Source organism: Anabrus simplex, chromosome 3 (genome assembly GCF_040414725.1).
Source record: "Anabrus simplex isolate iqAnaSimp1 chromosome 3, ASM4041472v1, whole genome shotgun sequence".
Taxonomy (NCBI): Eukaryota; Metazoa; Arthropoda; class Insecta; order Orthoptera; family Tettigoniidae; genus Anabrus; species Anabrus simplex.
Genome location: NC_090267.1, coordinates 267225253 through 267241325, shown reverse-complemented (window position 1 = coordinate 267241325; position 16073 = coordinate 267225253). Strand labels below are relative to the sequence as shown.

The 16073-nt window shown below is 38.2% G+C and overlaps 1 protein-coding gene across 1 annotated transcript; it reads right to left on the bottom strand.

Moving 5' to 3' along the window:
- Positions 1 to 469: 469 nt before the first annotated feature.
- Positions 470 to 14104, bottom strand: RpL10Ab (ribosomal protein L10Ab). The gene is made up of 5 exons (XM_067143017.2): positions 13975 to 14104; positions 13644 to 13799; positions 10898 to 11046; positions 7453 to 7625; positions 470 to 676 (listed from the first exon to the last, which is right to left on the bottom strand). The coding sequence occupies exons 1-5, from the start codon at positions 13977 to 13979 to the stop codon at positions 506 to 508; spliced, it is 654 nt and encodes a 217-aa protein (XP_066999118.1). The 5' UTR covers positions 13980 to 14104; the 3' UTR covers positions 470 to 505.
- Positions 14105 to 16073: the final 1969 nt, after the last annotated feature.

Genomic DNA, 16073 nt, shown 5'->3' with positions numbered 1-16073 from the left:
TCCGTAGCAAAGCACGGGCACATCAGCTAGTAAAAGTTTAAACAACCAACGAAAACATCCTGGATTAAAATTTTCTGTAGAATTTTGCGCTGTCTGCTAACTTGGTTGAGGGTGGCAAAATGACCTTTATACCTACCTACCGACCACTGGTATCAAGCGCACAGGGATTTATTACAACTGTGCATTCCAGTCTATCAATGCTGTTCTTTGACTGCAAAAACAGAACATTCAGAAAAAGAGGGTAACACCCATTCAACAAGTCATTCATAGCATGCATGTTCCACATGCCAAGGATACTGATTCAACACTATCAAATGCCATGTAGTTTGTTGGTAGATGGCTCATCAGTTGAAGTTTACAAAATAATATTGCAAAAATGAATATTTATTGCTCCTTACACCTGAAGAATCACTGTTAGCCTACTTTATTCCTAATGTTTAAAAATGCAAGCAAAAACGAAAAGTCTACATACAGCACAGAAATCACTTTAATGTTCAAAAATACATTAATACAATCGCTGAGGAGGACCCATAGAGGATTTTACATTTAATGAGCGAACATTCTGCCAGTGCTTCTTCAACAAGGACACCAAGAAATTGATTGCTAAATGAACATTTTGAACAAGCTCATCTTCTGTCATTCCAACGTGTCCAACAGCTACGGACAGGCACAAAACCTAAAATGCAACAAATTCTTAAGTCACAAGAACAGAACAAGATAAAACAATGATATGACAACATGGAAAAAACAGAAATCTATAACTGCTTTATAAACATACTATATTTACTCACTTAACCAGGCGTGTCATTTCAAGAAATATACCGTATTTACTCGTGTATTAGACACCCCCCTGGCTTTTCAAGACGAAAATGAATAAAATAAATCTCGCCTATAAGAACACCAACGTAATTCGTCAGAGAACGAGGGCGATTATGCTTCGAAGCGGGTACAAGTCTTATTGCAGCTCTGATGACATCGCACAAAATTAATAGTTTCGTCCGTATGACATACGCAATGAAAAACGCATCAAATCCATGCGGTACAACTGTGTTTCGTAGTTAGGAAATGTCCACCTCTGTAGCGTAGGTCTACTGCAGCTCTGATGACGTCACACAGATAGACGAATAGGCCTAGTTTCATGTCCAACCCGCGCATTGCAAGCATGCATCAGTCATGCTGTGTGTCTGTTTTGTAGTTAATAATGTCCACCAGCGTAATGGTTAGCACAATTAGTTGCTGTTTTCGGGGTCTGACTTCGATTCCCGGTACCGTAGCCTACTGCCAGAGATTTACGAAAGGCAGGAAGGTTGATATACGGGAAAAGCGGTACATGTAACTCCCCTCCACTGGGGTATGTAAAAAAAAGCTGTACCACCTTGGGATGAGGAAACGAGTTTACTTTAGTTGAGAAATATTCGCGCATTTGCGGTTACTGCTATTTATGCAGCAGGCGAGATTATTAACAAAGTGGTCGTTTAATATCTCGTAACTCGGACCAAAATTACAGGTATATATTTGGAGAGAAGTAAGTTTAAAACGTGATAAAAGCTATCCAATTAAAACTATTGTTTTACTCGCCAACGCACCTAACAAATAATAATATTTTGATGTCCCCACGTACTTTAAACGATTTTCAGAGACGCCCAACAAAACATACTAGGGTATGCGTTAATAAAAGAGACAACGAACGTACAAAATAAAACATTATGATAATAAAACGCATTACCGCCACACCTGCAGATATCCATAAATGCAGTATATTTTCCTGTTATTTATTTTTACCATCGTTTTTGCACTATCAGGGCGATAATATACCTAACCTAAACAATGTGGTCTGTCTTATCCCATGGACAGCTGTTTAGGCAAATCCTGATGTGATAAATGTAGAGAACGAGCATGAAATATACTTAAAAATAAGGGTCTGTGTTTCAACAGCCGCACTTATCAAAAGAATGTTTTCAGTTACTATTTATGTATTACGTTCGGAAGTACAACTTGTAACATACGCTAGTTATCAGCTGATTGTTTGGCATACCTTCTACAGTACGGCTTTATTCGGAAGGAGTGGCTTAGATTTACACTGTTTAGACTCTATAGTCGGGAACAAAATTATTTTTAAAAGGTTCAAAAAGACGGGACCTCGTATGCTCTTGATTGCAGTGCATGGCTCAAAGAGAATGAAGCATGGCTAACGCGACTTACGAAAGATAGCAATGAAGATGACGTCACTTAGAAAGACGACACGCCGGTAGCAAGGCAGGGAAGTTGGCGGCGCAAGGCGATAATTCAAATTAAAGCAGTGATCAGGTTTACTGTGTCGTAGGCCAACTGCTGAACTGAGACACAAATGACTGGCCATTAAGTTCTTTTGTATCAATATTTAATTATACGATAACACAATACCCTTATCCCTTTCTTCTACGGGATCGAGTATGAAGCGAGATGAATCTTTGTAGCAAGTTTTTACGGCCTATGCCCTTCCTGACGTCAACCTCACCAGGGGAATTAATGACATGTAACGAATGACGTGATATGAGTAACCAAAAAGGACCTTTATATGTATCGTAAGCCTAAAAGTCATGTTTACCATTTTTTGTCCTTTTACGTTTAGAAATACGGCCTTCCGACGAAAATAGCCAGTATAACTTAAATACATTCCAAGTGTGTTAAATAATACTATAGAATGTTCACACATACAATTTATAGTTCTTTATAACCTAGAAGTCCTGTGTTCGCTGCAACAATTTTTAGGTTATCGCATACTGGACCCCCCTTTATTATTTTTGGCTGTAAAAGTGGAAAAAAAAAAGGGGTCTAATACGAGAGTAAATACGGTATTAATCAAATTGCGCTAGCTTTCAATTTGAGATTCTCTGTGATTTTGCAGTATCCTGTACCACCACCTGAATCAATTTGTGACTTACTGCCTTTCCATTATTTATTTTTACAATTGACTTTACGTTGCACTGACTTTTCTTTTTTAAAACCAAAATTCGCACGCGATTTCCTTACCGTAATTTCATTTTACTAAAAAACACTTAAAAGTCCTAATCTGTGCAAAAATGTGAATTTGTACGCTCTTGCTGTTCTTGAACCCAGACTAACTGGGACTACATCACTTTCTAATCCCTTCAGGTCATCAACAGCCTATTTATGGCCAACCTTGAAACAAGATCCCTCACTTATTTTGGCACAGAACTTAAGTTTATTCGGTTCTGGTGAAACTGAAAGGAATAAGAATCACTTCAGTGACCAAATGACCCGTAATCTGGGAAATTTCAGGGTACTGGGAAAAAAAATGCTAGAATACATCACTGAATAAAGAAATAATGGAAAGGTTCGAACCCTACTGTCAGCAGCCCTGAAGGGTTTTCCGTTGTTTCCCATTTTCACACCAGGCAAATGCTGGAGATGTACCTAAATGCCACGGCCACTTCCCACTCATAGCCATTTCCTGTCCCATCGTCGCCATAAGACCTATCTGTGTTGGTGCGACGTAAAGCCAATTGTAAAAATAAATAATGGAAAGGCAGTAAGTCACAAATTGATTCAGGAGATGGCACAGGACACTGCAAAATCACAGAGAATCTTAATTGAAAGCTAGCACAAGCTGAGTAGTATATTCTTGAAATGAGACAGACCTGGTTAAGGCAGGACTTAGCACAGCAGCTTTGAAACGATTACACAAAGTTATGTTCCAGCAATTTATTTTACACCATCAGCAGGGACATAAATTTCTGTTGCAAATCTGGAACAACACTGTACTCTTATTTTCTTATGTCAAGGAAAGGGTGCACAAAATCAGTTAAAAAAAAAATATATTAAAGCAAAAGCCTTTTCTGAAAGTGCAATAGCTCAAGGAACTCCTGTAACTGTTCATGAAAAGGGGTGGATGAAAGCAGATTTAAAAAATGAAGTGGCCTATGTATTTGCTAATTCAAGTTCCTTGTGCAACTATTTGACTAACTAGAACAAACACATTCACAGCAACACCAAAAACAAAATATGCTCAAACAAGGGTAAATCCAAAGAAAGAAATGAGAACAATTTTGGGTCAAGTCGAGCTGTGTTTCACGATAACAGACAATTTGGAGAGTGTGCTTATTGTGCACTGTAACTTCCAAGAAATTTCAACAGAAAGTGACTAGCTGAGATTGGCAAGTACTTACATATTTGAGGTGCCTAATATCAAACATGGACATGCGCCAACTATATCTAAATTGAGTTAAGGATTGATCCTTATAGTATTTTTAATGCTCTCTCTGAATTTGTGGTACGTGTCTTTTATAAACGAACATTTGTACTTAATTTTTAACGCAGTTTCTTTCATAATCGGACACCTCCGAACGTAGTTCATATAAAAAAAACGGACATGACCGTTTCACCCAATAAGATTGCAACAAGCGACATCAAACTGTCACGACGACCAGAGAATTTTTATAGACATCTGAAGAAAAAAAGGACATTTAATATCTTATCACTGCCAAAAGAACCTCATTTTGCCAAAATTAAGTGATCAGTCGGCTTATTATTCCAGACAAATCTACTGTTACAATCTGTCTGTAGTAACAGGCACATCTCAAAGCAAACTTCACCATGACAATGTGTCAGTTTATACGTGGCTGGAGAATGAGGCAAAGAAATCAAACGAAATGGCATCAGCGGTTTTCAATGAGTTACGATCCTAAGATTTACAAGGATTCACTTCAGTTAAGTTGATTCCTGATGGCTGCGCCAGCCAAAATGAAAACGTTAATATGTTGGCGATGTGTGGAAAGTGGCTTACAACGTAAGCACCATCCTCTGTTGACAATTTAAAACTGGTATTTCCAGTTACTGGACACTCATATTTGCCCCCAGGTAGGATTTTCGGACTCATTGAGAAAGACCTCAAGAAGATGACAACCATAATAAATCCTCACGACTATCATGAGGTGTTCAAAACGTACGGCACAGTGAAAGTGATTAGACAAACCTTGGAACCACTGAATTGGAAAGAACAAGCACAGATTTATCTGAAATCTATTAGTCAACTTCATTTCAAAATTTCACAATGTAAAAGAATTGTACTCAGAAGCACGAAAAGGGGTAATGTTGTAGTTAAAGCTGAAGTAGGCTACTATTTGGACACAGGTATTGAGCCCAAGATCACAAAGGTAAGACAGGTAAGTCTAATGCTAATGAATCCTTTACCTACTGATACTGGCGTGAACGTAAACCCTCTGAAACTTAAAGGTTGAAAAATTACTAGGAGAGCACTTCCGAAAAGATTGGAAATTAAATGCCTCCCTTAAGTGGTATGTAAAAGTCATCAATGAGAACATCTTTAGTGAAAATGAGCAAGCTGTTAATGATTATGAATGTGATTGTTTTAAGGCCGGTCTCCACTGATTAACATGTTAAATGTTAACTGGTGACACCATCAACATGTTAAATGTTGAATAGTGTTTCATTTAACATTGTGTTCACACTCAATAAACATGTTAAACTTGACTTTCTTTGTTTATATACAGGTAGGTTATCGTATCAATTTGCGGTAATACATTTAGGTGGTGTCTAGTACTTTCAAACAAGGACAATGGACTCAGATGAAGAGGATTTGGCCTTTGTTATTACCACTGTTGCTTCTTGTTACGATTTGGAAATGCAGATTTATGAGTCGCATTTCCCCCCCTCATCCTGTTCATTGCCTCAAAAGCAAACCTCTTTGAAGTATAAACTTTGTCCGCTCCCGCCCCCCGACTTTTCTGATTTTTTTTGCAATACTCGACTGTACTGGGAGCGTAGGGACGCTAGATTTTTTTGATGCGCTCGCGGGAATAATTATAGATAATTTAAAGTTCCTGGAAACGGTGGGGCTTTCTTTGCTTTACCTCTGTACTCCTTTGACATCCCACAAACAAGGCCTTTCTATTATGTCATTAAATAAGTCCAAAGTAATCTTGCTCCACTCCACTTCTGACTATAAATTTTAGTATAGTGCAGAGAGAACGACACGAGTGATCGTTCCAGTACTGTATTTGTAGCTTATAAGAAAGAGAATGAGTGTTGTGGAGTGTTGTAACTATAATCCTACTTCAAGAGAAGCACGTCGTTTGGCTATCTGTTGACATGAAAACGGCAAGGAAGTTGCCAAAGCTGTGCCAACATCACATGAACAATGAATTGACTTGACAGGTTTTCCACTTGGAGCAGAAAACACGCCAACATGTTAAAAATGTTAACCTCAACATTCTGAGTTAACATGCAAAGTCAATTGGAAGACACAATCACAATATACATGTTAATTGTAACATGTTAAATTTAACATGTTGGTGTTAAATGTTAACCAGTGGAGACCGGCCTTTAAAGACCCGTGTGATGAACCAGAGGTTATTTGCCAAGAAATACAGTGAAGCAAGAACTGAAATTAATGTTTAAAATGTTTAGAAAGTATAAGAATAACCTTATTTCCGTCATCTTTTAATTATATTTCTTTTAAAACGGAAGTTTAGTGTCATCCTGCAACTTATTTTCCAAATACTGGGATAGTGTGTTTCAAAAGTGGACAATTGTGGATGTTAGTATCAAAAATGGACAAAAGCCATTTTCTTTTTTTTTGCTATTTGCTTGAAGTCGCACCGACACAGATAGGTCTTATGGCGACGATGGGACAGGGAAGGGGTAGGAGTGGGAAGTGGCCGTGGCTTTAATTAAGGTACACCCCCAGCATTTGCCTGGTGTGAAAATGGGAAACCACGGAAAACCATTTTCAGGGCTCCCGACAGTGGGGTTCGAACCTACTATCTCCCGAATACTGGATGCACTTAAGCGACTGCAGCTATCGAGCTCGGTGAAAGCCAATCTTAGTTTCAGAAATGGACACTGTCATATTTGAACGTGTTTTACATTGACGTAGAATGAAATTCGTAAGTGTCGACCATGATTTTCTTGTTCATAGGGTTCATAGCCGACTAAGATGGTTTGGGCACATAAAGCGAATGAGCGACGAAAGAATGCCAAAAAAGGTGATGGAAATGCAAATACAAGGACAGGCCGTGGACAACCACGATTGAGATGAAGGATACCATCCAACGCAGCATTATAGAAAGAAACCTGGACCGGGACACACTGTTGGAGGAGTGATGGAAAGACTGAAGAAAGTGGAGAGGAACCATATTTGCCCCTACCCAGCTACAGCTGGATAAAGGAAAAAGATGAGGGTTGTCAATATGGCCCACAAAAATTTTCACACTCGTAACAGTTGGTTAACATAGAGAAACAAAAATGTGGCTCTACTGAAAAATTAACAAAATGGCTTTTGTCCATGTTTGATACTAGGCGCCTCATTTCTTATTGCAACTTCTCAGATTATGTGGGCCAAACAGAAAATGTTTATACAGAAAAATGTCAATATTTTGGCACCTCAACAACTAATTCATTCTTAATTAAAAAGATAGCAATACCACCCACCTTCTTCATTTGAAACTTGATTGTAGCTTTCACTTCATCAATTTTGGCCATCATAGCCTCCTGATGGGACAACAGACCTGGGAATTTGCCCGCTTTATTGAGTCCAGGGCCCAGAAGACGAGGGATCTGTTTGATGAGAGCTTCACTAGCGAGGAAAGCATCGTATTTCTTGGCTGAAATTATCAATAAGCATAAGATATAGTTTATCATCTACTGTTCCCTCTAGTGCCACACTTAAATAATTGAAAAATTGTTTGCAGACACCCGAACCTTGCAGAAGTCGTTGCAACAAAGTTTCAATGTCCGCAATTTACTATATGCACTTTGCAGAAACCCACAAGTAAAATGAAGCTTGTGAGTAGGGTTCTTGTGCAGAACAGAGTCGCTTATTCATACAACACAATATCAGAAATACATTATAAAAAATAACATGTTTGCAATACCACTGTTTACCAGCTTTTACTTTCCAATATTCAGCATTTTCCAGTCTTATGTATAAAAATTATCAAATTAGGGTTTGCGTCATTTTATACTTACACCACGTCAGGCTGTTCGAGACAGGAAAAAATGGAAGTAAAAAGGCACCACAACTAACATACGATTTGAGTAACCACGGCATGATGACCAAACCAGACAGCGCACACAAGGGCAAAATTAGCAGATTATAAATATACGGGAAAGCTACACAACAAAATTTATATTTTAATCAGTTTTTGAGTACATAATTATGTAGGATTCTTGCAAATAAAATGGAAAGTAAAGCCAATTTTCCCTTTAAATTCTCTCCTAAAATTAGCACAGATTATGTACAGTACATACAGTATTTCTGTTACCGGTTTTGATCTTATCTAAGTCAAGCAATCCTTGATTGATATTGCTTTATTGTTAAGAGTTTGCTTTTCTGGCTAATAATGGGGGAAAAAAAGAAGGAAAGGAAAACCATTATGGAAAAGAAGGTTCAAATCTTGCATAGTGGCGAGCATTTCTGGCACTGTAAATTTCAACACATTCAATGGCTGGATGGACCCAATTTAGGAAAAGGCATAACCTAAAATACTGTTTGTGGGGAAATCAAAATGCAGTCAGTGAAAAAACTGTGGAAGAGTGGATCATATTTTTCCTTTTATATACATCCGGATTATCCAATTTCTCAAGAGGAATGTTAGCTTGCATGAATGAATGAAAGAATGTGTGTATTACAAATTGCTATCTATCACTCGTCAACTTCTTTGCGACGTGTCGAGTACTGTCGATTGTTATTTGCCGCTTAGAATTATGTTCATTGTGTTTCTGATTCCCTTCAGTGTTTATCGCACATGTTGCATTCCTCATACCTCGAAAAAACTGTTGTGACTTCAATTTTCGGCATTTTTATACTTAAATGCAATATTTGCCCATAAAGGTTCATAAGCAGTGAACTCTCACTGCCACAGAGTATATTGCGCACTGTGCATCTACGACCGGTCTTCTTACGACCACGATGCCATTTTCTGTAATCGATAACAGATATTGATTTTTATCGATTGCCTTAGAGATCGTGGAACAATACACATTTCCGATACGCAGGGTGCATTGCTTTGTGTGCATTTGTGTAGAGAACATATAGCGCTATCAAGCAAATGAGAAGGCAACTATAATAGTCACGTTCTCAAAAGCATATGAACGTTTATTGGGAGAGTTTTCCTGATATTTCGTTTTTTTTGTATCAAGTGGGGTATATGTTGTGATTATATGCACAATATATCAGATTTTGCAAATTAATTTTGCCAAAATACGGTACTTGTAAGTACCTGGAAGGTCATAACTGGGCAAGAAAGAAGGTATGAAAAAAATTTGTGCATATCGCTATTACAAAAAAGGCCCCTATTAATAAGACTACATTAAATTATATTGGTGATAAATAGCAGGCGGATTTCTATGACCTAAAAATGTATGAAATATGTATGCATTTATGACCTTAAAAACATTTTAAAAATACGACCTATAAAATTCAAAATATGACTAAGGAATAGCATCTACATTACATAGAAACACTTATTACGATTGCTACAGGCTGCAATTAATTTAAGAGTATAAAAAGTTTTAATTCTTTGAAATATTTAACCCAAAATCAACTAAAATGATGAATATTTCATGAACTCGTTAAGGTTACACTGCATAATCCTAGGCAAGGACGGACTCTGTGGAAGACAAACACTACAGTTACTTTCACTGTTCAATATTCAATCAGTTTTAATTTATACACAAAACATATGTTATCTGAATGAAACTTTCATACCTGATCTAGTCTCCATTATCAGAATTGTTGCAATTTATGACCACATGCATCTTAAGATTGTTGAATGAGAATCCCCTCCTGTTGTCGCTGAGTGTCGTCTTGTAGCAAGAAAAACGTCTTTCGACATCACATGATGTAACGGGAGCGTACCTGAATAGAGTTAAATCACTTGGGAGAAAATTTCTGGAAATCTGCAGATGAAGGGTTTCCACAAAGAATGTCACTTATTCCACGCAGGTACAAAAGTCCGCTAATTTTTTCCAGTACATTTTCTAATTTTCTACACACCCTAGATGCTGCTGTTCCTTTTGCATGTTTCAATTACGGTTCAATGCACTTTACAAAATCCAGTGCATCGCTTAGCTCTGCACCTGAAACTTCCAGTTGCATGATTGCTCCAGATAAAGAATTAAAGTTGGACTTGATGTAAGCCAGGTCTGCTTTTAACGTAGTGCTTGAAAATAAATCTTGAGTGGTTTTTATGGAGGACGATTCCTCAGGATCAAAAGACTTCACAATCTTCTCCACGACATCTAAGTTGTTGCAATAGTACACTGCGGCATCAAGCCAAGTCCTGCAACGCGTTATAACTGGCTGGGGAGGTAGGGGTAGTGAAGGGGCTTCTCCTTGAAATTTCTGAACGCAAAGTGGAGCTTTGACAAACATTTTCGATATTAATTTATCATCTTCAGGGTAGCTACTTCTAACTTCTTCAGCTGCCCTATGCATATCACATGTATCATTTTCGGGTATAGAATTTTCATATCCTCCATCCACATCTGCGGTCACGTCTATTGAAACCCATATCTTACTGTCTCCCAAGCCACGCCTTATTATAGCCAACATCTCTTCATAACATTGCGTGTGCGACACAGTTGTTGGCGTAAGATAATAAAGTTTTAGAAAATTCATATCGATTGATCATATTCTCAATTCAATTCAGATTTTATTTCCATTCGTTTGGCAGTATTACCGGAACCGGCAGTGCTCCATCCTTACTCCTCAACCCAGTACAAAAATCTATCACTAAAAAGTGCGCGTGCAATAGTTAATGAGAGTCAATACAGTAAATTTTTCATTCAAAACATTTAGCCTTTTAGCAGAAATGCCACAGACAGCAATAGAAAAATTTGCTACAAAAGTTTTAAATAAAAGTCGCTATCTTACCTAGTTTCTTGACTAGCTTTTTGTTCTTGTTCAACTTCTTGAGCGCTTCCACATCCATGTACGGTACATTATTAGCTTTAGCCTCATCACAATGCTGCTGGTCACCCAAGATGCATACCTGCATCTTAGGACGAGGAATGTGCTTCAACCTGCAAATAAAGTTAGCCGTGATATTGTAACAATTTGTATCTAAAAACAGTATCACCAGAATTAATCACAAGCACGTGTAAATATAAATACTAAAATCTGATGGATGCCTACACATTTTGCACATGCCAATGAATATTTCAGGAGGCAGTGGACAGCAGGATCCACCTTGCTGACCTAGACATTTATTGAGCTGTATGGTTATACAGCGCATTCCTATCTACGAAATGTCACTGTAAAATCTGTCACAAATGGAACATAATAATTGCTTTTAGGTAAAAGTTCACCCTTTCTCACACAATTTTATAACATAGTAATCATGGCTGACGGTGGGTGAATGGACACTGCCATTGGTTGAAGGCTAGTCCAAAGAAATGTAATTCCCGTAATTCAATACAGGCAGAAATTATGACCAACTTACGCGATGAGAAGACCTAAGAGTGAGGCAATGTAAAAGAATACCATATGAAACAAATAAGATTAACAATATCTGGCTATCTTGAAGTATGGCAGTGACATTTCATAGGGCAAATCTTCAGGTGATGGCAGTCCATTCGTGCCACCGCCAGCCACGATTATATAAGAACATGTTGAAATAGTTAAGAGATGTTTGAATGCAGTAATTACGATTCTAAACACTACAAACCATACAAAGTATTTTTTCTAGCACTGGCATACCAACCACATTCCCGACCCCCTTGTACTCGGCGACGACATGAAAAAACAACACGATTGACCTTCTTGTTCACTAATAAACTTGTAATATTAATAACGCATCCATTGCATGATGCCATGTCAATAGAATTAGATATGTTTTCTGTATCAACAATGGACAGATGCACTGCTGCCTAGATTTGGAGGCGCTATGTACGAAGACGTAGTAGGCTTTGCTGCTATCAATCATATCATTTCCTGACCAGTAACCCACATAGAATGCCGTGGTGGTGTAATGTGAAAATGGTCCAGGGATAAGTACCCTAACACGTGAAAAGAAAGGTAATTGTGGTCCAGGGCTCAGTACCATAACCAATCCAGACCAATGGTCTTATCCATGCCCTACCCTAATTGGGGGGTTTACCACCCCCCACCCCCCTTTGCTAACAGATGGACTAGTTCCTAAGTACAGTGGTCGGCAGCTTTGTGCTTTGTCATCGGCGAGTCGTCTGCGAGAAATAAACATAGGGCACTCATACCGCGCGTAGATATTGCCGATGCAAGCGGTATCCATGGTACTAATACTGCGCGAGATGGACTGAACTTTTAATCACCGGGAAATGGGAGTGCTATGTCTGTGGATTCTCATTATCTTTGTCCATATGACTAGAGCGGTCAGTTGAAAAAGCAAAATGGTGGTCAACAGCATTCACAATAAGAAAAATAGCATGATCCCTGGACCAATAATTTTTTTTTTTTTTTTGTTCGAACAAAAATAGCATGATTCCTAGACCAATAAATTACTAGTCCACAGAATTCTTATGTACATTGGCCATAGCTTTTTGTCACCTATTGAATCTTGCATATCACAGTACAATTCAGGAAATTACGTCATTGACAACTGAAGCAATGAAACGAAAGCAAAGAACTTCAGTGAACACAGACATCACACACGAAATTGTTGAAAGTGTAAGACAAACAAAAGATATGAGTGTGTTACTGTGAGCATAGCACCAAAAGTACTTGTAAAGTAGGTATACATAATATTCTCCAAAAATATTTCTTAATTTACTGCAGATTTTAAACTTCGACTGTGTAAAAGTAATTATTATGATCCATTTGTGATAAATTTTACAGTGACATTTCGTAGATAAGAATGCGCGACGTAACTGAGCTGTATTACAAACGATGCTTGTGGAAGGGCTTTAAAAAATGCAGTCAGGAGTGAGCACACCGGACTAAGCTATATGCAAATTGAAAAACGCGTGGACTTCATGAAAGAGTGATAGACACTAGTGGAACCAGTGCCAGTGACTCTATGGTTCCCAATTATTATAGTAACATTTAATGAAGACAGGAAAGCCCAAGGAATTTCTAAATAGAGACTTGTTAAGTTCATGTAACTGGAGCATTTGTAAAATTCGTCCAATCTGGCAAAATGAATGGTAAAAATTAAGTTACAGTAAAAAGCTTAAGGGTTTCAAAAATCGTGATTTTCGCTATCTCCAAAAAACCAAGTTAGTAGTGAAAATGCATTTTCCATGTTTTCTGTTAGTACGGAATCATGAATCAGTACTCAGAATAGCAAAGGGAATTGACGGTTATCCACCTATACGATTTCACCGATACCATGCAATCCTTGAGTTCAAGCATTTCAATGAAGGTCTCATTCCAGTTGTTTGAAATTGTTCACATATATCCTTAAGACAGATTTTCCACTATTACAGACAAAATGAATTCGTCCAAAAACAAATAAACAGCCTTACATTCCTGGACTTACCCCGAGTGCAGATGACCCAGGGAACAATAACGGTAGAAGCCATAAAGGTTTACCTCCCCAATTTTTTTAAGACCCTGGGTGCAGGTCCGCCAGGTGAAGCCCAGCTCCCTGACAACAAGAAATGCGTGTTAAAGAAACGCATTTCGTCAGGTACAAATAACGTACTTCACTGTGCCAGAAAAACGCTTGTCTTTCTGAGGGTCGTAATTCTTCAAACCAATCTGGATCTCCACAGTTTCAAGGAAATTTCTCTTCTTTTCTTGAGAATGCTTCAAAACGCTGCTCACACACTCATAAAGAGTTTCACGGGACACTTTCGAACTGAAACAGACAAATTAAAGTTGCACACAGCCATGAGGCAATGGTCGACTGGCTTTCTCTCCTTATATTACTTAATTAATGGTAAATTGTGATATAACTAATACACGCATTACAACTTTATTTTAATCTTCAGAATATAAAACCATGATTATGAAGATATAAGCAGATATAATACCTCATATTGCAGCAGCCGCAGCTCCGAAACCGCTCCGCATATAACCACACCGAGAGAGAGGAGAAACCTTCCAAAGAGTAACAATTTAACAAAACACTTCCCGCTGTTATATCTCTTCTTCATCTCCCTTGCAAAACTTTGGATCCACAATGTCTTCGTCTAGTCGCAGATCTCTTTGAATCTCTACTACAGTAGTATACTATTATAATTTATATTTTTTTATATACAGTGACTCAAAAAAGTATTGGTTTGTCCATAGGCGTGTTACGAACGGAACAGTATAGTACAAATAATTACTATTAAACAGAATAGCGCACAAATGTGCAAAGATTGTTCCTTGCTGAGTCTATCAGTGACTTTAAAGGCCGGGCTCCACTGATTAACATTTAACAACAACATGTTAAGTGTTTAAAGTGTTAAATGTTAATTGGTGAAACCATCAACATGTTAAACGTTAAAAGTTGAATGTTTCATTTAACATTGTATCCACACTTAATAAACATGTTAAACTTGACTTCCTATATAGACTGTACCGGTATGTGTATGTCTCATCAATTTGTGGTAATACATTTAGGTGCTGTATAGTATTTTCAAACAAGGACAATGGACTCAGATGAAGGAGATTACCGGGCGAGTTGACCGTGCGGTTAGGGACACGCGGCTGTTAGCTTGTATCTGGGAGATAGTGGGTTCGAATCCCACTGTCGGCAGCACCGAAGAAGGTTTTCCATGGTTCCCATTTTGACACCAGGCAAATTCTGGGGCTGTACCTAAAGGCCACGGTCGCTTCCTTCCAAATCCTAGGACTTTCCTATCCCATCATCGCCATAAGAACTATCTTTGTCGGTGCGACATAAAGCCACTAGCAAAAAGAAAAAAAGATGAAGAGTATTTGGCATTTGTTATTGCCACTGTTGCTTCTTGTTATGATTTAGAAATGGAGTTTCATTAGGCACATTTCCTACCCTCATCCTGCTCATTGCTTCAAAAGCAAACCACTTTGAAGTACCACTCGACTTTTCTGAACTTTTTACAATTCTCGACTGTGCCGTACTGGGAACGGAGAGACGCTAGTATTTTTTTCGATGCACTCGCGGGAAGAATTTTAGATTATTTCGACTTCCTGGAAACTGTCGGCTTTCTTCGCTTTATCTCTGTATTCCCTTGATGAGACATCCTACAACAAGGCCTTTCAATTATATAATTAAGTCCAGAATAATCTCCTTCCTCCACTCCACTTCTGACTATAAATTTTATTACCAGTATAGTGCAGAGAGAACGACATACGTGCGCGTACTGCATTTGTAGCTTATAACAAAGAGAATGAGTATTGCCTTAAAGGAGCCCTCTCAAAAGACTGGCAATTCACGGCTTTCATCATAAATTATGCACGTGAAAAGGTTTTCATGACTCCTATATAGACTGTATGTGTATCCTGTGCGGTATACAGTGTGAAAGATTACATTTCACCAATTGCGTAGAAAGAGAAAGGCCGGTCTCTACTGATTAACATTTAACACCAACATGTTAAATTTAACGTGTTACAGTTGACATGTATATTGTGATTGTGTCTTCCAATTGACTTTGCATGTTAACTCAGAATGTTGAGCTTAATACTTTTAACATGTTGGCGTGTTTTTCGCTCCAAGTGGAAAACATGTCAAGTCAATTCGTTGTTCATGAGATGTCGGCACAGCTCCAGCAACTTCCGTGCTGTTTTCATGCCAACAGATAACCTAAACGACGCAAACGACGTGCTTCTCGTGAACAACACTACGCAACACTAAATTCTCTGTGTTATAAGCTACAAATACAGTACGCGCACGTGTGTCGTTCTCTCTGAACTATATTAAAATTTATGGTCAGAAATGGAGTGGAGCAAGGAGATTACTCTGGACTTCATAATAATAATAATCGTATGGCCTCAGCTACCGTGTGCAGACATTTAGATTTGACGCCATCTGGCTGTCTAATCGTCAATTTCGACGTTCCGTTTTACTTTAGGCCCACTAGATGGCAGACCGAGTAAACCGAAACTCTCTTGGGTGTCTATGGCTGAGATTTTATGAATTTTGTCGGGTAAATACCAAATGTATCAC

Excerpts from the sequence above, each read along its gene's own strand:
- RpL10Ab (XM_067143017.2), bottom strand. Across the intron at positions 11,047-13,643 it reads CGTTTTTCTGGCACAGTGAA|GTTGAAGCACATTCCTCGTC; the intron begins GTACGTTATTTG and ends CTTTATTTGCAG. Across the intron at positions 677-7,452 it reads TCAAGTTTCAAATGAAGAAG|GTTTTGTGCCTGTCCGTAGC; the intron begins GTGGGTGGTATT and ends GTTGCATTTTAG.